The 21,426-nt window shown below is 42.1% G+C and overlaps 3 protein-coding genes across 4 annotated transcripts in view; 2 read left to right on the plus strand and 1 right to left on the minus strand.

Moving 5' to 3' along the window:
- The window catches only part of NMT2 (N-myristoyltransferase 2), a 32,825-nt gene extending 24,718 nt beyond the window's left edge, over positions 1-8,107 (plus strand). For both annotated transcript variants that reach the window (XM_038130210.1, XM_038130211.1), the window contains 3 exons: positions 1,941-2,108; positions 6,101-6,238; positions 6,437-8,107. In XM_038130210.1, coding sequence (XP_037986138.1) covers positions 1,941-2,108; positions 6,101-6,238; positions 6,437-6,457 — 327 coding nt within the window. In that variant the 3' untranslated portion in view covers positions 6,458-8,107. The remainder of the gene's footprint in view (positions 1-1,940; positions 2,109-6,100; positions 6,239-6,436) is intronic.
- RPP38 (ribonuclease P/MRP subunit p38) lies at positions 7,579-14,174 on the minus strand. Its single transcript, XM_038130212.1, has 2 exons — positions 14,084-14,174; positions 7,579-11,810 (listed from the first exon to the last, which is right to left on the minus strand). Exon 2 carries the CDS (start codon positions 11,781-11,783, stop codon positions 10,935-10,937), a length of 849 nt encoding a protein of 282 aa, XP_037986140.1. The 5' UTR covers positions 11,784-11,810; positions 14,084-14,174; the 3' UTR covers positions 7,579-10,934.
- Positions 14,175-15,317: 1,143 nt separating this feature from the next.
- On the plus strand, positions 15,318-21,376 carry ACBD7 (acyl-CoA binding domain containing 7). Its single transcript, XM_038128237.1, has 4 exons — positions 15,318-15,621; positions 20,725-20,842; positions 20,946-21,008; positions 21,095-21,376. Exons 1-4 carry the CDS (start codon positions 15,610-15,612, stop codon positions 21,166-21,168), a joined length of 267 nt encoding a protein of 88 aa, XP_037984165.1. The 5' UTR covers positions 15,318-15,609; the 3' UTR covers positions 21,169-21,376.
- Positions 21,377-21,426: the final 50 nt, after the last annotated feature.

Here is a 21,426-nt window from a genome sequence, read left to right on the forward strand (position 1 = left end):
AAACTGCAGTGCTCTTATAATAGAATATCTTAAAAGAAGAATTCTGAAATATCAAAACATCACTATCTTGACAAGAACCCTACATATTTTAAGATCAACTTTTCCACCTGCATTTCTTGATTCTTTTTTACAGAGTTATGACAGGACACTAAGAGGTCTTCAAACCTCCTTTTCTAGAAAAATGGAAAAATGATGCCATGACTGAGATAGGGATATGGTTTGGATTGGCTATCATTCTCCCAGGTGTACACGTTTCTGCCATACACCGTTACAAAATGCTGTTTTAAAACAATCTAATTTTAGAGGCACCTGCTGGGGGAAATTATGGGTTTTGATGGTTTGCTTTTTTTACACACTGGTAAAGTGTGGTTTTTTCCAGTAAAAGAATGTGTATGTGTATGAATTTGCATATATATATATATATATATATATATATGCATACACATCTACCACCCCTACTCTCCAGAGAGTTGGTCGTAATGCTTTTCTCAAAATAAGGAGTGCAGGAATAGGAGTGCATTTGAATTGGAAATCTCCCAGAAATGTTTGGAATAGGTGCATTAAAGCTAGTGGAAAGATACATCCTTCTCTTTGAATCCATACAAAATCAGTTGTAGACAGCATATTTAGACAGTGTATTACTTTGCTTAAAGTGATAACATTATTTTAAAATGATCAGGATTAACATCCCTAAACCTTCTCCCCATAGAAAAGCCCTAGGTTGTGAAGCTCACTGTTCCCACACTGCAACCTGAATTTGTGCAGCAGCATCAGCTGAATTAGGAAACCTAGAGCTGCTGGAGATGAGTGGTCCTGCCCATCAGTTTTTATTGTCCAAACTTAGCTTTCTGCTTTGTCGTGGGTCCAGTGCTCATTGGACTTTTCCATGGCCTAATTTATACTCCCACCTTCTTTCTCCACTCTGTCTTCTCCCTGCCCTCTGCCCTGTTCCCTGAGTTTGTTTTTGGTGTGCTTTGTGAGTTGAAGCCTACAGGAGAGTTCACAAGCACCAGGATTAGCATGAATGTGACATTAACAGTGCCATATTAACTAAACAGCACAGTCTTCACTTACTTGTTTTATGCTGTCTCTTGGACTAGTTTTTTTACTATACAAAATGTAGGTTTGTTAGTGCTTAAAATCTTTTTAAGACCTGTGTGACCTGGAGAAGCTACTGTCAGACTTTTAAGTAATCTTTGTAATGTGCAGATCTAAGACCTTAAAATACTCTGTATAATTTATGAGTTAATATTTTGTCATCCTTACTGAATTTAGCGAGTGACTCAATAACTTTTCTGTTCCTTGTAGTTAGTATTATTCTACTACAGAATCTGTACCTGCTCTAAGACAAAAGCTTTTTTGCATGTGGTATGTTCAACTGTTTTACATTTTACTGTAGAAGTACTGTTAATTTAAGGAGCCATGTGAGGTCCTTCATTGAACTCTAATTAGTGGTTACTAGTCATTCAAAAATAAAGCAAACAAGCAAGAAGTATTTGTGTGTCTCCTTTACCTTATTTTCTTGGAGATACTCTGGGGAGTTTTTATTAGTATGTTTTGTATACCAGCACAGTATATTTTTTTTTCTCTATTTTTAGAAAGAGAGAAAATTAAATATCTGTAATATTTTAAGAATATTTTATTAAAAATTAGTTCAGTCAGCAAAAAAACTTTAATACTTTCAGTGGAAGTGTGCTTTGTTAGCTTTGTCTGTAGAAAACTACTGCTTTTACAATTGTTAGTCAAAATGTTGATGGTGTAATAGACTAGAAAAATCTAAATGTTTGTTTCCTCAAATCTTAGCTAGGACTAGCTGCTATACCATAGTACTTACAGTACACAAACCTTGCTGCATTTATTGCTTTCTGTAGAACTGTCACATTAGCCTAACCAGTAAGTGATTACTTATTAATGGACTTTTTTGGTTTGTTTTTTTATAGGGTTCAAATGGTATTTTAACAGACTTCCTCAGTTTCTACACATTACCTTCAACAGTGATGCATCATCCTGTTCATAAAAGCCTCAAAGCTGCCTATTCCTTTTACAATATTCATACAGAGACTCCCCTGTTGGACTTAATGAATGATGCACTCATTATAGCTAAATTGGTAAGTCGTAGGTTGGTTTTTTTCTTCTTCATTCACAAAAGTATTCCTAGGAGTAGTGGCAAGGTAAGAACTGGAGTATCCATGCCAGTGCATTTACAGCACAGAGTGCAGTTGATGAGACACATACAATATATATATATATGTAAAAATATAAAGCAGTATTCTTGTTTTTCCTTTTTACTTTGAGTGATGCTGGAGAATGACAAATGCATAAAGTATTTGCAATAGCTTGAACTGTGGATCCACCCAAGAGCACACTGATGACCATAGTCACTAAGTATCAGAAGAATGAAAAGTATCACTAAAACAATTTCTGCTGGAGATTAATTAATAAGTGCTGTCAAGTACATTTTGCTTTTTAAAATTATTTTTTATTCCTAAAAATGTAGAAATTTATTTATGTGAGCTTTATCATGTTATCATTGCTCCATGTAAAGCTCTGTAGATGATGTCCTGGTGTTGCTTTTAAGTATACCCTTAGGTATGGAATTATGCTGATAGATGTTTGGTTGAGTGGAAGGGAAAAGACTCTAAATGAAGTTCTTAAACAGAAGAATTTTGAGAGTTTAGTACTGTCTAATGGAAAGCTATGCCTCAGCTCTTAGTGACTAGGGTTTCATGGAAGTGCAGTGCTAACACCAATGGCACATGCCAGCACTCTGAATGAATTTGCAAAGACTTGTTTGCCCTGGGTGGTTCAAAGCACTGCACAGGCTTCATGTGGTCCATAGCACCCGCTCTGCCACCATTCCCAGCAGGCTGGGAATGTTTTCAGCACAGGAATGTTTTCTGCTCCTCCTTCCCACACTGCTGGTGGTGTTACAGCCTCCTGGGGAGTGCCCTGGCAGGCCATGCTCCGAGCTGCCTGCACCTGCCACAGAGGTTTCTGTGCTGGCTCTGGATGAAGCCAGTGATGGTCCACAAAGGCTGTGTCTGTTCAGACTTCAAGCTGCATGAAAGCAGCCACACAATCTTCAGCCTGTCTGTCCCAGCCATGTTCATGCAGCACTGCAGCTGAGCTGCCATCTGTGATGGGAACTGCTTGCTGAGGCTTGTTAACCTAGAAGCAGTTCAGTAACTATTTGTCAGGGAAAACTCCTGGGTAGTTATGGGAAATACCATTATTCAGGCTCCAGAATGATCCAAAAGGAAGTTCAGAGACAGATTTTGAGAAGCCAGTGTAATTTTCAGGAGTGGCTAAAAATACTGGTAATTATTCTTAAAAGTCAAGGTGGAAAAGGGTTAGTCTGGGTTAGAAGTGTGGCACAGGGAGCTGTGTCTGGCCATTCTCTAGGCTGTGTGTCTGGCCATTCTCTAGGCCATGGCTGAGACGGCTGAGGAGGCAGTTCCATGGTCTGACCCCAAGGCTCTGCACCTTTGCCTGCATGCGTTTCTCTCTCAATGTGACGAGCAGCTCTTTCATTCTGAGCAGATCATCCTATATCCCTTGCAATACTGGGATTTAGACACCTGTGGATTTCTTAAGTACCTGCTGGGCCTGTAATGCATTGTTACATGCCTAATTATAGTTGCAGATCTGGCAGTTGAGTTTTATATGAGGAGAGGTAAGGCAACAGAGGAGAGATGATAACGCAGTCCTGTTCACAGCCTTTTGTTTACAAACATAGTGAGTCTGGCTGGGATGGAGTTAACTTTGTTCCTTGCAGCCCATATGGTGCTGCTCTTTGTCACTGAAGCAGGGCTGATAACACACCAGTGTTTTGGTTGTTACTGAACAGTGCTTGCACAGCCTCAAGGCTTTCTCTTTCCCCTGCAGTGAGGAGGCTGAGGGGGGACAAGAAGTTGGGAGGGGACATAGCCAGGACAGGTGACAGACCCCAACTGAACAAAAGAGATGTTCCACACCATATGATGTTCTGCTCCACAGTAAAGGCTGAAGGAAAGGAGGAGGAAGGGAGGATGGTTCTGGTGATAGCATTTATGTTCCCTAACAATCATCATGCATGCTGAGATCTTGCTTCCCAGGAAGTGGTTTGACATCTGTCTGGCAGTGGGAAGTAGTAAATGTGTTCTTCTTTTTGCTTCCCTTGTGCCTTCAGTTTTTGCTTTCTCTATTAAACTGTCATTATTTCAATTCACAAGACATCTTATCTTACCTTCTATTTTCTCCCCATCGTGTGGGAGAGGAGTAAAGCAAAGGCTGTGTGGGTGTTTGACTCTTGTCTGGGGATAGCCCACCACAGTCTCCTTTCTGTACTTTAACTCCAAAGTATGGGTTTTGGAGGTACAAATTCAGATCAGCAAATTGCTTTAAGGGTTTGCATGCCAGCTAATGTTTATTTTTATCTTCATATCACACTATATAAAATTAATTTAGAATTAGTTTGGCAGTTACAGGACAAAACACCTGACCTTCAAAGTAAAACCCAATATTTGGAGTTATTAACTTAGGTTCTATGTATTCTGCATGGAGAGAGAGTAAGATTTTGCATCAGGATAATCCCTCTAAAACCCTGGATATTTTATTGTTGAAGCTGACACAAAGTTTCTAGATCTAGAACAGGGAAAAGAAATTCTCTTCTGAGTCTGGTTAAGTGGTCTGTCAGAGCTGTGGAGAAAGTACCTTGAAACAGAAACCTTTTCATCCCTCTCAGAAGATCCTAACCTGAAACTAATCTGCTGATATTTAGATACTGAATTAAAACTACATCTGTAGAGTTTTGTTTGAATTTTGAGTGTTTAATTGCACAGCTTTAATGTGCTTGTATCTAGAGTGTGTCTCAATTCTTCCCCACTTCCCTTCCTGCCTTCTGAAATTGCTGTTACTGTTTACTTGGAATATTTCAAAATTTACTTTCAATGCCAAATGTCAAATATTGACACCTCATTTGTCTTATTTCTGCATGTTTTTCACAGCACATTTAATTTAGCATGGTGTCATCTGCACACAGAATGATCTTTGTGTAAGGTAGCAGGAAGCCTTACTAAACTCACTGTCTGTGCTTTGTAATTTTCTTTTAAATAGTCCTGATGAGGAGCTTAAGTGCTCTTTTTCTTCAAAAAGCCCTTTTTTCCTAATATGGGATGCTCATTTAAAAGAGTTTGGTTTTGGTTACTGAGTAAAGAATGTTCCTTACTCCATCTTCTTATGCTTAAGTAATTGAGCATTATTCTTTTGTACCTTTTGTCTTAAAAGTGGATCATGTCCTGCTGGTGCTGTACCTTTGTGCTGTCAAGACTCCAGGAGCTTAGGTCAGATTCCCTTGTAGTTAATTGCAAATAAATTGCAAATAAATGGATTTTATATCCACACCCCTGAGCAAATTCAGCTCTCCATATGGGATGATTATTGCTGCAATGGCTTACCAGACCTGGGGTTTAGGTTGCTTGTTAAGAGTTCCCAGTGAGAAGAAAGGATTTGAGTATGCATTGATGGAGAAAAAACTCTTGAGACTGATTTGGCCATGTGGCTCTTCTGAGACAAAAAATGTCTCTCTGTGGTAAATTTGGGAGGTTTATAAAAAAAAAGTTGGTAGACGGTGCATAAGGGATGGAGAATCACATGAAAGATTTGAGTTCTAAAGAGAATGGCATTTCAGAAAAGGACTAAATCACAAAAATATGTTTATCATTAAGAGAATGATAAATTGCTGAAGAACACGGTAACTGTATTTATGCAGCTTCAACCAGTATAGGCCATATGTGTCAAAACACCGTATGTGACTAAAAAATACATGTCTGTAAGGGTAAAATAATGGAAAATGCTTTAGGCATTAGGCCCTGAAAATGGCTTTAAAATTCATACCCTTTTGGAGCTACTATTCAAGCAGAGTTGTGCATTATACTTTAGTTTTTATTGAGAAAATGTCTTCGTGTGTGTACCTAATTAAAAGGCAAGATTTATTCCATTGTATTTTTCCTTTTAATTAGCCTGTGTCTCTTGGATACCGAATGCCGCTCTGTAAAGTATCATTTGTGTGTCATTTGAAAATTTCAAAAGTAAAATTTTAAAAATATTTTGCTGTTGCCAGAAAGGATTTGATGTGTTCAATGCACTAGACTTAATGGAAAACAAAACATTCCTGGAAAAACTCAAGTTTGGGATTGGAGATGGAAATTTGCAGTATTACCTGTACAACTGGAGATGTCCAGGCATGGAATCTGAAAAGGTAAGGGAGAAAAATTAGTTCCTGAATTCCATTAGATGTGATGGTACATTAATTTACACTGGCCCACAAAGGGTAGAAGTTTTAAAAATAATGTAATTAGCCCTGTTTATGATCCATAATTGAGATGCAGAAGACTGTTGATGTTTAGATTTACTGCCTTACTTGAACTAAAATACTATATTTTTCTTCTTCCTTTAGGTTGGTCTTGTATTACAATGAGAACGCTTATGTTTCTAGAACTCTTGAGGTCATCGTTTGAATTAATTTGATTTCCATGACTCTTGAAATGGCCTTGTTCAAGAGGAGTAAAAGCACAACGTCAGTGATACTGAAATAGTCCATTAAATCTGATCAATGAAGACATCCACATGTGACCAAATTTACGCATTTTCAGATAGATCAGACGGTTCATGAAACTCTTCTATTGTCCATGAAAAGAATAAAAAGCACATTCATTTAAGTTTCAAAGCTTAGCTTGCACCTGGATGAGAAGAAGGTATTTTTTCCACTCTGTAGAAAAGACTGTTTTGTATAAACTGAACTTCAGTGGTGGATTAGGGTACAAAAATATTTGCTATTATGTGGATGAACTGCTGCATTTCTATTTATTAAGTGGTGATGTATGTATGTCAGTGTAACAGAATGAAGGATACAAACTGGAGTATCTTTGCTTATTTACTTAACATGGATATCATCATTTGGGGGAAAATCATGGCGTATGATACCTTTGTAGCTCTATGAAAGTCCTGGATGTTTTTGTAACTGGAGCAGTATGACAGTGTACTGGTTTAACTAGTGCATTTGTTTCTCCATAAGCAACGCTGCCAAATCAATAAAAAAATACAGATTTGTACTTTGATCTTCAATAGATCAGTGGATTGATTTAACAGTATCGCACTGTTCAGTGCAGGTGTTATCTATGTTGCCAGAATGATAATGCATTACTGTACTTAATTTACAGTTGTGGCACAATACCTTAGTTTTTCCTCAGTAGAATAACATCAGCCTGTGTGTAAAACTAAGAATTTTAGTAGTGCTATCAGGATATTTATAGTTTGAATGTTTTCAACGCTTCTGCGAAATTGCACATATTCCTTTGTCTACTCTGATTTCCTATGAAGTCTGTAATTCTAATGAAAAGTACCTTGTGTAAATATGTATTCATAAATTGTTCCTGGTAGTGTTTTTATCCTGACTTTGGAACAAGGAGTTTTGCTATATATGTGGCTGGTAAGCAGAAGAGAAATGCTCTGCCCTCAGTCCTTGGAAGTCTCTGTACTGCACTTCCTGAAATGTAGAAGGGCTGATCTTTGTTGTTGGGTGGAGCTGTTTTAATTCCCTCATGAATGCTCGGCAATGGGAGTGGCTTCTGAAGCACTTTATATGCATTCCAGCATAGCGTCATAGCTAGAGATGATAGCAGTTCTTTCAGCTCATGGATGCTGCAGAAGTGTGAGCACTGAGAAAATCTGTGTTAAGAAACTGTTCTAGCTGAAAGTGCCAAATTGTGGTAGTGAAGCCTCTGTGCTGTGAGCATCTTTTGAATGTGACTTGAATATCTCATGAAATGCAAATGTCTAACTTTCCTTTTAAACATGCCTGTAATTCTGACAGCAGATTTTGCTGAAAGTTTAATTCTGTACATGAAGATAAATTTGTCTGTTCTTCATAACTGTTAGCCCTACCCACTACCTTGTAGCAGTGGGGTTTTTCTTTCTTCCCTCTCCTTTTCCACTGTGTGAATGGTTCGTGGTTTGGTTTCTTTTTCTTGTTGAATTGTGGGGAGAGGATTCTGCCCTAGAAACAGTGATAAATACTTTCCCTTACTGCATTATAGCTGATTAAAGCATTCGACCTCCTTCAAACAAAGGAAGGGACTGAACGTGGTTTGTTTGACCCCTGGTTGTGCACCAGCTCAGGACCTCATGAATTTAAAAGGACTTCACAGGAAATCTCATGGTGCAGTTGGGCTTTAAACATCTCTGGCCACTCTTGATACCTCCCTACTAGTAGCAGTCAAAACAGGTGGTGCAGAGACAGCTTGGACTCTGTGTGAGGCCTGAGCAGAATTAAGTGCCTGAAAATGTAACTGATGGTAGTGATACCTGAAGTAACAAGAAGGATTTAATCTTGACCCCATCAAAGACTTAAGTGTTTATCTCCTAGAAGACAGAAGGTGCCTTCTTGGCAGGCATTTTCATGGAGCGCACTGGGATGAGGTTCACCAAGCAGCTCAGTGTGTTCTGCTTCAGCTCTTGAAGGCAGAGCCTCAGCAGTCCTCACTCAGGGCTGTCTGAGGTGAGGTGGGACAGCAGGGCATAGCTAAAGTACTTCCTTGCTGAGACAGTCCAGGTGATCACAGCCCAGGTGAAGGATATGTTCATGTTCTCTGCCTTCCTTCCCCTCAAAAAATCGTGAGTGGAAGAAATGTTAGGCAGGTGTTTTCTCCTCTGAAATCAGAAGGCAGATCCTCCCAAGTGTTGTCCTTTGTAAAACTGAGGCCACAATAAAGACCAAGTATGTCCAGGTAGAAGACAGACTTGAACGTGGGTTTCCTGCAGCCTGGCTTCTGCCTAAATCTTCAGGTTAGGGCACATGAAGGAAGGAGCGTGGCCAGTCTTGTGCTCTCTTTTAGTAAAATAGTGCCATTTGCTTCTGAATCCAGGGGATAAACTTCTGTCTTGCCTGGCTCCCTCTGCATGTTCCCTAGAGGGCTGGGGGGCAGAGACATGCTCCTGTAGAAGCTGTGCAGCACTGTAGCCAAGAGAGAAAATTTATCAGCCAGAGCACAAGGGAAGCAGGCATCTAAGCTTGAGTGTTGGGGCAGCTCTTGAAAAGTTCTGTTCGTGGACTTGTGTTAAGCATGACCTCTTCTGTCCCTTCTGTCCCTGTAAAACTTCAGCTGTTTTGCTGAAGTATCACAGCATCAAGAGGACTCCAATCTTGAAGGTGTCCCAGCTTGCACCCACATAATAAGACTCCGGAGGTGAAATTTGTGGCAACTCACTTTGACTTCCTAAGCAGGTACTAAACAAAAGGTGAATATCTGTGTGATCTGTGTGGGGCCACTGTCAGGAGCTCAGTGGGAGAGACCCTTCTCTTGTTTCCAAGGTTGAACCTGTGTGGATTAGTCCTGCTCTGAAGGTAAGACTCCTCAGAACCTAATACGTGTTTGCAAAGGTTTGGCAAATGTAAAGCTTGCTCTACCACCTTTCCCACCTGGCTTTTTAAACATCTCTTATTTCTTTTCCAAAGTAACTTCCTATTTGCAGAGGGAACCCAAATCCCTGAAGACAGAGAGAGACCTGGGCAGGCAGTGAAGTGCTTGAAAGATGATTGCTGTGCTTATGTTCTTTACCAAAGCTAATCCTTCTGCTCTGTCTAAACACTACGACTCTTATGCTATGGTTAGCCAGCCTGGGAATGAAACACACTAGTGCTAGCATGCCTTCCAAGTTTTATGCATTCAGAAATTCAGAAAAAATTACATGTATTAAGGACTATGAAGCAAGGCAAAGAAATTTCACCTCCTGCACCCTCAGACATTGACAAAAATTGTAGCATTAAATGCTGTGTTTAAACTTGAAGGAGCATCAAGACTATACAATCACTGCTCATTGCTACTGCCTGCCTTCGTAGTTGGTATCATGAACTAAAGTAATCTAAAGAAATTCAAAATATAGATGAGCTATTGGATGGCAGTGGAAGTCTCAATTAACAAATCTCTGAAAAATACATGTAAATTTTATCTTTTAAAGAACAACAAAAGTTACTCAGTTATGATATTTTATGCTTTCTTCTACAAGTAAATTCCTAGGCTGTTGATTGCCTGAATTGCAGTGCTATTTCCCTTCATTCCTACAACCCAACTCCCTCATTAGGAAATTGTTCATAGTGCCCAGTAAAATTAAAGGAAACTCAGAAATTACATGATATATTTTCAGTCTTGTAGCAGTAACAGTTCTCATCTACTTTATGTAAAACTATATGGCTTATGTCAATTTCCTGGGAAATAATGTTTGATTTCATTTAGAGATCTCATGGAGTTTAGGTTTCCATTTTCTCACAGGATATGTGATAATAGTTTGCATACAGAAGTATTTTTTTTAATACCGCAGCAGTAGTAATTTGGTTTTGTATTTGGAAATAGCTTTTCCTTCAGCATACCATGCACCAGGTATGAGTTGGAACCCAAGCCTGCATACATTTGAGACCAAAAACAAGTTGTTCAGCAGAAAAAACTATAATAAGAGTTCAAAAGGGAAGTCTGCCTGTGCTATTTACTTGAACCCAGCTTTAAAAGACTTATACTGGCATGGACCTTTGTTTAAATAAACTTTCATTTTTGGTATTTATTTGTTTGAGTAATTATACTTAAATCTCTTGCTTAAGGCATGTTCATCTGTGTAAAAAGACAAAGTTCATTTAATGCTTTGTATTCATTTCAAAGTATAAATTATGTCACAAAATTACTTTGGCATGTTCATTATCGACTTTAACTCTGATCTCCAGCTGCAAATGAAAATACTTAGTCCCAGTAAAAACTAACACTCAAGTCTGAGCAATATTTTTTATTAAAGCAGAAAGTACTTCAGCCAAATGCAACGTGAAGTTCACCTTGTATTCAAGACCTTTACACCGTAAAGCCTAAAAGAACTGTTAGAACTGTACTCCATCCTGCATTTAAAAAACTCAGTTATGCTGAAAAGGCCTTTTTCTTTTTGCGAGGCGGTTTCTTTATCTTATTGGGATTTGGGACAATTTTCTTGATTTTCAAAGGCTGCAAAATTACATGTGAAAGATCAGGCTGATTGCTTTCCGTATGCTTCCGCTTCTGACTTGTGAGCTTATCCTCCGGCACCTCTGCAAGCTCTTCGGGTTCCAGATTTTCTGAAGAATCTGTATCTGTGTAAGCCATGGATTCTTCAGTACTGTACTGAAACCATGGCACTTCCAAAGGCGGTATCTTTGGAATTATTGCTGCTATTGCTTCAGTGAACTTGTCAGAGTGCTTTTTGAAGCCGAGGGCTAAAGTGGACGTTAAGCCAAGAAGGGGCGCGACGGTCTCGCTGAGCCGTGGCACCTGCCCTGCTGGCGTGGTGCGGCTCGCGCTCAGCTCTATCAGGTGCGACGTGATCATGGCGGGCTTGGCAGACTTGCACACCAGCAAGAGAAGAAGTTCATTTTTTTCCAATGCTTTTGTAACTTCATTAACTCCAATAGCAAGCTGTCTTCTGATATTTATGTCAGTCCATCCTGGTTTTTGTTGGTGGCTTTCTGCTTCCTCTTTAGGGAAATCATTGGTGCCAGCATCGCCCTTTCTTTCTGTTTGTTTTTTTGTAAGGGAACGTTTTTTCTTTCTTGGACTCTCAATCTTTTTAAGTCCAATATGTTTAATCCTTTCTTCTAAGGTCTCTAGTATAAAACGCATATCTTCTCCATCTATGGTTTTCCATTGGAAAACAAAGGGGTTATCTAGACATGTTTTTACAGTGGTTTTCTTTGCTTTCCGAAGTGTTGCCGTGCCTTGCTGAATTACAGACATCCTGAGGTGGTTCTGTGTTTTGTCACCCTAGGAAGAAAGAGCAAGACATTAGTTCAAATACTGTACTGTCTGCTGTGGACATTGTTACCAGAAGCTTCTTCTGGGAATGCAGAAGAGAAATACTGCATGTCAGTGATACTGGCTATCTATCAACCTCGCACATCTTCACGGGGCAGATGTGGAGCTGGGCTTTTTTTAATAAATAAAAAAAGCTGGACAGACAGTATGGCAACAGCAGTGACAACAGACCCTTCTAAAGCTGAACAAAAGCAGCTGGAGGAATTACAGATGTAAAAAAACCACAAGCCCAACCAAACAACAGCCCATCCCACAGAATCACTCCATTTTCACTGTTGCACAGCTGCATTGCCCCCCGTGACACAGGAGGGGAAAAAAAAAGCAAAACCTGAATCACATAATGAAACAAGTTCCTGAATTTATTTAGGATTTCTATAAATGACTTATCGTTCTTTAGTCCACGCCTTCGTGTTTTTCTGTATTTGGAAGGTATGATAAAAACCTGCATATTCCTTAACAATTTATGCTTTCAGGGAAGGAAGGCAATCCCCTACATGCCTCCAAAAGTTCAGAAGGCGTCTTTTGTGTCACCTGGACAATTCCTTCAGGGGTGAGAAGAACTGGACAGGAGCAGAGAAAGTGTAATTGTTCTTGCTCTGATTGATCTAGTCCAGCGTATCAGTGAAGACATGAGGTCAAGCCTGATGATAGTCCCTGGAAAACTGCAAAGCCCCCATGCTCCTGCTTGGGAACTAGTACCATCTTCACTGTTGCGCAGGCAAGCTCACAGAGTAAGCACAGCTCAGGTTTCTAATCAGGGGAACCATGACATGACTCCCTCCTAGGTCTCCTAGTTACCCAGGCAGGCATACAGATTACATTTATGTACAGCTCATGAACACCTAAAAGCTGCCACCCAAAAGATACCATTTTGCTAGTCATACCAGTTCTCTGTGTACTGGTAATGAGCTACCTTGATATAAAAACACAAATACCGTCTTCACCCAAGTGAAGTACTGCCATCAAGCAACATCTATCTGGATAGACTTTCACTCAGTTAAACTCTGCTCTGGAGGACAGCAGAAGAAGGATGCACATGGCGTGATTCTGGGGGCAGTCCATGAGTTGGATTTGATGATCATTGTGAATTCTGTCCAACTCAGGATGGTCTATGGTTCCACCTTGAACAGAGTTATATCAATGCAATGTGAACTGCTACCCAAAGTGAAAGTCAAAATCACTGAAGGCGTTTTCATTGAACAGTAAAACTGAGAATTCCAAAATACAAAAAACCACCGTGACACTCAAGTACTCTCAGAATAATCTATGAAATGCCCTGGGCCACCTCAGCGATGGTCCATCCAATCCAGTTATCTGCTCCCAACAGTGGAAAGTGGAGAAACCACCTGGGGATGACAGGGCTGGCATTGCCCCCAGCTCCCAAGCACCCAGAATGGTTCCATCTGGCATGTAAGAATAAAGATGTGCCGACTTAACCTATTAGTCCTTCATGGAGCTATCATTCGTGCAGTTATCCGTTTTGCTTACCATCACAGTAGCAACAACCAAAAAGTGAACACAACCAAAAAATGGAAATGACCACAAGAATTCCTACGTGTGACTGAGTCAAAACGGAAGCTTGTGATTGTTTTTAAAAAAAAAAAAAAAAAAGAGCTCTGGGTTATCGCTTTTAAAAGCTTTCAATTAGGGATGCTCTGATGACCTCTGACTAGCAAAATCAACAACAGACAGGTACAAGAAAAAAACCATGGAACATGTTCGCAGTTCAAAGACTGCATTTTTCTTTTCAAAATGGGCACTCCTGAGGAAAACAAGCGTGCAGGAGCAAGGAAACAGATCAACGAGGGAAAAAAATGGCACAGCTCCTCCACCTCGCACCGCGGTCGCGACCCGCTCGCTTCCGGCGGAAGGGAGATGGCAGAATCGCCGCCCGCGCCCACCTCCGCCGGGAACCTGCCCAGCCGCTTCCGCTGCAGGGAGCCCCGCGGGCTCCTCCAGCTCCGGGCAACAGGGAAAGGCGGGCTAAGCACGGCCCCAGCACAACGCACTCCGCCCGCCGCCGGCTCCCTGTGGGGCGGGGGCTCCGCCGCAACCGCAGCACCCTCTCCCCGGGCCGCAGCACCCTCTCCCCGGGCCGCCGCCCCTCACACGCCAAGCACTGCGAGCCGGGCCTGGCCCAGGGAGCGGAGCGGCCTCCGGCTGCCCGACCGCAGGGCCCAGGCCGCAGCTGCCCGCGCTCGCCACCGCCAAGCCGGCCCTACCTCGGCCGTCCCGCGCTCCAGCAACACGCCGCGGGACGCAGCCCGGCCCCGCTCCGCCCCCGGCCCCGCTCCGCCCCCGGCCCCGCTCCGCCCCCGGCCCCGCTCCGCCCCCGGCCCCGCTCCGCCCCCGCTCTGGTCCCGCTCCGCCCCCGGCCGCGGCGGGGCGAGTCTCTCCGCGGCGGGGCGGTGTCGGGCGGGCCCCGCTGTGGCGGCTCGGCGGGCGGTGCCCGCGCTGCGCTCAGGGCCGCTTTGCGAAGCGTTAGTGTAAAGCAGCCATAAAGCCCTGGTGCCGAGGCCTGCCCTTGGTGGGTCTCACCGTAGGATCACTACTGACGTTCCCAGGGCTTGAGCGCTCCCGAAAACCGGCGCATAGGCGATGGCAGACCTGCTTAGTCGCATGTCAAGTAACCCAGTCAGGGCCAGGTCACCATGTGCTTCATGGGGACTTCACAGGCTGCAGTGAAGTGCCTGCTGTGCACGGACATTGTGTGCTGTGGCCAAGGTGACTGGTAAGGAGTGGTTCCATTCAGTGTTTCCCACAATCTGCCCTCAGCCTTTAACAAATATTCACAAACGCGTTCGTTTTCCACATTCACCATAGTGCACAGCATGGTTAAGCACAGCTTCTTGGCCCTGAAAGAGCAGAGCTTCTTCACTAGGGCACCAGTACTACAGAAATTTTTCTCTCTTTTTTTTTTTTTTTTTTAATCTATTTACTTACATTTACTTGGATCGTTCCCCTGTTAATTCCTGGCTTAATTTAACCTGGACTTGTTTCCCCTTAAATTACCTTTTGGTATGGTTTTATGGAAGTTAGTGGGTTAAAAGCAGAAGTACCTACCATAGATCAAACTATGCTTAGGGAATTATGTATATAAATGTATAGAGGCGTGAACATAAATAATTCATTGATACAAGAGGGATAGACTTTTTTTCTTCAGTGGCTACACTTGTAGGGTAGTTTATAATTTAATTTAATATTTTTATTCTGTACTTAGTAGACCAAATTAAAAACAAGCATTCACAGTGTATTTTGTGTGTGTAGCCACTTGTGTGAGGTATCCTTGGGATGACCCACGTGTTTTTCAGAGCTGCAGCTGAAGGGTGCGAGGTCCCGGGCTGGCTGGACATGGACGTGGGCAGGGACTGTGGCAGAAGGAACAGTTCCAATAACTGGACTGGTTGCAGTTCAAATCACTCAAGAAATTCCTTTGTCAAATAAACGGCTTGGAAATCTTCCTGTATCACTGCTCTCAGCCTGGCGGCCTAATCCTCAGTGGTATGGAGCTCCGGCTTCCAGCGGAAACCACTGGGGCTTAGCGCTCCCTGTCCCCACCGCCCCTTCCCGGCGCAGGTCGCCGCTCAGTTGTCGCGGCGGCAGCGAGTCCGCGTGTGCTGCCGGCGCTGCTCCGCGGCCGGGCCGAGGTCACGGGAACCAGCCCAGCGCCACCGCAGCCGACTGGCAGACGCGCCGCGTCCCCGCCGGAGAAGGAGCGAGGCCGTTCCCTGCGCAGCCCCGCAGCATCATGACTCTTCAGGTACGCGTTTCTGCATCTGGGGACACGGAGGAGAGGGATGCACTGTGCGTCTGTGCAATGCCCTGATGGAGACTGTGGTATTTGTTCTGCATAAGGATTTTTACTGCAAAATCAAGGTTACCGTGTGCCAAGGGAAATCTGCCTAAACCCTTGGAGGTTAAATAGTGCATTACTTTTCACAAGTGGAGGATGAGAAGCAAGCTGGTTAATTTGAACTGTTTCATGGGTTTTGTAATATTTTTCATTTCTTTTTTTTCATGGGTCATGTAATTTTATTTGTTCAGAGTATGCATGAATTATGTTTCTTCGGGTGTGCATCTGAGTTTGCTAGGACTGAGTTATACATGGAAAGGCAGGCACAAACGTTTTTCGGATCTAGCTGGTTGCTTGAGCTGCTAAAGGAGGAGGGAAGTTTCTAACACTGAGATAGTGTTATATGTGCATTTGGGAAGCATAAATAATTTTTAAGAAAGTTGTGTGGTTGTGTATATTTTTTAGGGTGTATGTATCTTTGGACTGCTACATTTCAATAGGTTTGTGTTTTGGTAGGAGACCTTCTACTTTCTTACCTTCTGGCTAAAGAGAGAGCTTCCTTTTATGTACTCTCTGACTGTAGCTTTAAATAGCTGTTGAGGAAATTATTGCTGGCTTTTAGCCTCCTACCTTTGTGGGAAACTGTGAATACTTCCCTTGTCTTGGCCATGTCCTGATAGATTAAGCTGATTTTCTTCTTTAGGCTTTCCTATTATCCCTTTCACTTTCAAGATTTGCAAGCTCTTCTATCCCTGCCTCATTATGTCTGTCTCAGCTTAGTGTGCATTTTGTAAAGAGTGAGCAGCACAATGCTCTGACCTAGATGCAGGGAGTGCGCTGCCAGCAGCTTAGCAATTTTCTTCTGAGCTGCAATTATGCTGAATAGCACAGAGGTTTCATTGTGCTGTGTTACAGCACAGAAGAAATCTCTCTCTTCAGTGGGTCAAAATTGCCAAATCCCAAATATAACACCACCTTTGCATAATTAATAATTGCTGAAATTACTGCTTGTTTTATTCTGCCTTGAATTCAGTCCAGAAAGTGAACTTATTAGCCTTATGATTATGCAATTATACATCATGATAAGAAAGAGCTGAATGCAGTATGATATGCTGTTCCATAGCTGTATACAGTTACACTTTCACATAAAAATCAGTGGTTGAAATTTTAAGATGCTGTACACTTTCTGCATTAGACATTATAGAGCTTGTCTGTCCACATTGGTTTGGTTGACAGTTACCAACAATATCCATAAATTTACTGAATCTAGCTGTATGGGAATGAAGACAAATGAATAAAATAATATTCTTTTTAGTGAGGCTGAAAAATATTTATAAGTTTTGCAGACTGGTAAAATATTCTGCTGTAAATGAAGAATTCATTCAAGCTTTTTTCTTTGCAAAAAGGTAGTGTCTGATAATGGTCTGATAATCTGTGCTTTTATCTTTAAGGCACATGTGTATGCTTATGTCTGTATATATTTTTATGGTTTTTATTTGAGGAGTTAAAGGGAATTTTATCAGCACATGATTAAAAGGAAATTATATTTTTACAGGCTGCTCATAAGCATGTTGTGTAAGCAGGCAAATCCTAAGCAACAGTCTGTGCAGAATGATTGGCTAGAGGGGGATAAAGAACAAAAAGTTTGGTATTTAGATTTCATTTCTGCACCTTTCTTGCTCTGTAAGATATGCCTTTGCAAATCTTTAAACTATCTTGTGATACTTGCCTATAGATGCAAATAGAATAAAATTATAGGAAAATAAGGTTATTAACTTAATGGTTTCCTTAACTTAGTTTTTTATCTTTTGTCTTCTAAAGTTGAACAGGGCTTCTGGTTCACTCTTAACGTGAAGTTGTCATGGTTTAACACTACCCAGCAAATAAGTACCATGCAGTCACTTGCTCACCTGCTTTGCCCGCAGTGGGATGGGGAGGAGAATGGGCAGTGGGGAGAAGGGGGAGGAAGCAAAAACTCATGGGCTCAGATAAGAATAGTTTAATAATTTTTTAAAAAAGTAAAATATTACACTGTGGTAGTAGTAATGAGAGAGAAAGAGAGAGTGCATGTGCAGTTAAACCCAGGAGAAGCACGTGATGCACAATACGATTGCTCACTACCCACTGGCCAAGGCTTGGCCCATCCCTGAGCAGCCATCAGTCCCTTTTGGCCAACTCCTCTCAGTTTCTACACTGGGCATGGATGTTCTGTGGTGTGGAATATCCCTTTGGCCAGTTTGGTCAGCTGTCCCAGAGGTGTTCCCCCCCTTCCCCAGATTCTTGTGCAGCTCCTCGTGTTCAGAGTATGAGATACTGAAAAGTCCTTGGCTCAGTGCACTACTCAGCAGCAACCAAAACATCAGTGTGTTACCAACATTATTCTCATCCTGCATCCAAAACACTGTCCTGCACCAGGTACATGGGAGAAAATTACCTATACCCCAGACAAAACCAGGACAGAAGTTTAGATCAGAAAACAATTCCAGACTTGTGAAAGATTTCCACAGATTTGAATGGTCCTTGTACATTAGTGCTACCAGAAGCTCATATGCAGTAGTAACTTATTTAAACTTTAAACAATATGGAACCTAGTTATGGCTTATTATTGATACAAATTTTAAATCTTACAGTTAACAGAGTCCTACTTTTGTTTGCATGTATGTGGATAATATTAAGAGTTGTCTGTGATGGAGGAGTCAGTCATAGTTATAGTCAAGAATGTCACATTTCTGATATTTGGATTAATAATGAAATATTTATTTTAATAAAATTGTACCTATTAAAAAACCCCTTGAGCACTAGGTCATCACATTTATTTTCGTAAGTGAATGTCCATCCCTTTTATATATCTGTACCAATAGTGTGACTTTAAATGTTTTGCTTTGAGGAGCATCAAATATGTACAGTCCCAGTTTCTTTGAACCACTATTTTTAATTCCTTGGTAAGGTAGTTTGCATTGCTAATTTTGTTTCCCCTTGTTAAATGTTTCTCCATTATAAATGCTGTACATCTACTAAAAACTGTTGTTAGTGCATAGGAGTTTTTTGTGCATTTAGACTTGTCTTGCTACCTTGGTACAAAACGCCCTCATATCCTACTGCTGCAGTGCCTGGAGCGCTGCACAGCCGCGTGGCACGGCTGGAGTGACTCAGGGGTAGGCTGGGATGTAAATTCAGAGCATGTAAGTTCCTCTGCGTGTCCTTGCCTCTTCCCCGAGGTGAGCACAAGGTGGAACAGGCCTGTTTTCATGGAACTGTCAAAAAAAGCCCTATGAGCAGTCTCACAGGGACTGAGGAGAGAGATCGCTCATCAAATACCATTGAGGACAAAACAGGCTCAACTTAGAGACATAAAGTGAATTTATTTCTAACAAAATCAGAGCAGGATAATGAGAAGTAAAATAAGCCCTTATAAACACTTTCCTCCCTTCTCAGCTCCACCCCCTACCCCAGCAGTGCAAGGGGACAGGGAATGGGGGTTATGGTCAGTTCATCACCCGTGGCTTCTCCTGCTGCTCAAGGAGAGGAGTCACTCCCCTGCTGCACCATGGGGTGGCACAGGAGACAGTTCTCTGTGAACCTCTCCAACTGAGCTCATCTCATGAGGAACAGCTCCCTGTGACCTGCTGCAGCGTGAGTCCATCCCATGGGGAACAGTCCCCCCAAACTGCTGCGGTGTGGGTCACTCCTCCACGGGGTGCAGTCCTCCAAGGACAGGCTGCTCCAGCCTGGGAGCAGGGCCCCTCTCTCCACGGGTCTTTCACAGGATCACAGCCTCCTCCCAGGCATCCACGTGCTCCGGCCTGGGGCTCCTCCACGGGCTGTGGTGGATCCCTGCATTCCCATGGCCTCCATGGGCTGCAGGGGCACAGCTGCCTCACCATGGCCGGCACCACGGCCTGAGGGGAATCTCAGCCCCAGCGCCTGGAGCACCTCCTGCCTCTCCTGCGCTGACCTTGGTGTCTGCAGGGCTGTTCCTGGCTGCTCTTCTCTGGCTGTACTTACAACTGTGCAACCACTTCTTGTTTATTTTCCTCCTTACATCTGTTACCACAGAGGCATTACCTGGCCTTGCCAGGTTATCCTGGCATTATCCTGGCCTTGCCCAGCAGCACATCCATCTTTGGAGTCACCTGGAATTGGCTCTGCTGGACGTGTTAGAAGCTTCTGGCAGCTTCTCATGGAAGCCACCCTTGTAGCCCCCCCGCCCCAACTACCAAAAACCAGGCCATGCAAAACCAATATGCTGGTTTTATACATTTTCGATATTTGTGCAGGATATACTGTGCTTCTGTAAATGCAGATCCTACTCAAAAGCTAAAATAATTATTGAAACCAGCATATAGCATGTTAAAGTGCTTGTTGTATCATTCTTCATTAAGAGTAGTGTGGTAACGTGATGGGTCTGTAGTCACTATACGAAATCTGTCTCTCTCTGAAATGTTCTGGGCATGAACAGAAGTCCACAAACCTTAGCCTGAGACCTGCTTTATAGCGAGAAGGGCTACAGCCTCAGGTTGATGTGAGTGTGTGGTTCACAGTGATGAAAGGAGTAAATTTACACTTTACTCTGGTGCTCTCCTGTATTTCAGAGATGGCTGTGGAAGGTGATCCTGGCAGTGGCTCATCTCCATGAGGCACCTCTGTGCCAGCTGTTGGTCACCTACTTCCCCGTCAGCAGAGCAGAGGAAATGGAGGGTGAATTGGGCAGTACCATTCAGAGGGAATTTGAGCTCCACCACTTGAGCCAGCACAGTGTAGGCAGGGTCAAAACAATTCAGAGATTACTGTGGGATGTAAAGTTCAATGAATGGCTTCATACCTGCAGCGTGACTGTTAAAAGACATGTACAGCACATAAATTGTGGAGGCTGCTCCTATCAGCCATACAAGCCTATATCCCTTCCTAACAATGTACACATTTATGAAGCTTCTTTCATGGGAAAAAGCCTTGTCTGATTGCTAAACTCAAGTGAGTCATTGAGAATATCTAATGATACTACTGTGTGTCTTATAACTCATGTTTTAAAAACATCCCTTGAGAGGAGAACCCTTTCTGTTCTTTCATCAGGCTGACTTTGATGGTGCTGCAGAAGATGTAAAAAAATTAAAAACAAGACCAACTGATGAAGAACTGAAGGAACTGTATGGATTCTACAAACAGGCTACTGTTGGAGATATTAATATTGGTACTACTATATATACTTCACATTTATTCACATATCTTGATAAAATCAATCTAATGTGATGTAAATCTGCATGATAACCAAAGCTATGCATTTATTTTGGCAGAATGTCCAGGAATGCTAGATTTGAAAGGCAAAGCCAAATGGGAGGCATGGAACCTGAAAAAAGGTGTTACACCAATTAAATTTACATCCTGTAGTCAAGTTTATAGATGACAAATAAGGAAAGATAATGACTCCTACTTTCCTTTGCAGGTTTATCAAAGGAGGATGCCATGAATGCCTATATCTCTAAAGCAAGAGCAATGGTAGAAAAATATGGGATCTAAAATATTTAAAATAATTCCCACTAATACTTAACTCTTCAGTAGCTAATGAACTAACTTGGTTGAGAAAAATGCAATACTAACTCCTTATTGTGAGGTCTGACACTAATACCTTTTAAGCATAATCTGTTTGACTGTAAAGGGTATTTACTTAGATAATCTATTTTTAGCTTGTATATTAATCTAAATAAATTTGAACTGAATAAATGAAGCTTTCTGTGATAATTATGGATTTTTGTAGGTATTAAATTATATTTAGCA

The sequence above is a fragment of the Motacilla alba genome, chromosome 2 (genome assembly GCF_015832195.1).
Source record: "Motacilla alba alba isolate MOTALB_02 chromosome 2, Motacilla_alba_V1.0_pri, whole genome shotgun sequence".
Taxonomy (NCBI): domain Eukaryota; kingdom Metazoa; phylum Chordata; class Aves; order Passeriformes; family Motacillidae; genus Motacilla; species Motacilla alba.

Excerpts from the sequence above, each read along its gene's own strand:
- RPP38 (XM_038130212.1), bottom strand. The coding sequence starts at position 11,783 with ATGTCTGTAATTCAGCAAGGCACGGCAACACTTCGGAAAGCAAAGAAA.
- ACBD7 (XM_038128237.1), top strand. Across the intron at positions 20,843-20,945 it reads TGTTGGAGATATTAATATTG|AATGTCCAGGAATGCTAGAT; the intron begins GTACTACTATAT and ends TTATTTTGGCAG. Across the intron at positions 21,009-21,094 it reads GGCATGGAACCTGAAAAAAG|GTTTATCAAAGGAGGATGCC; the intron begins GTGTTACACCAA and ends TTTCCTTTGCAG.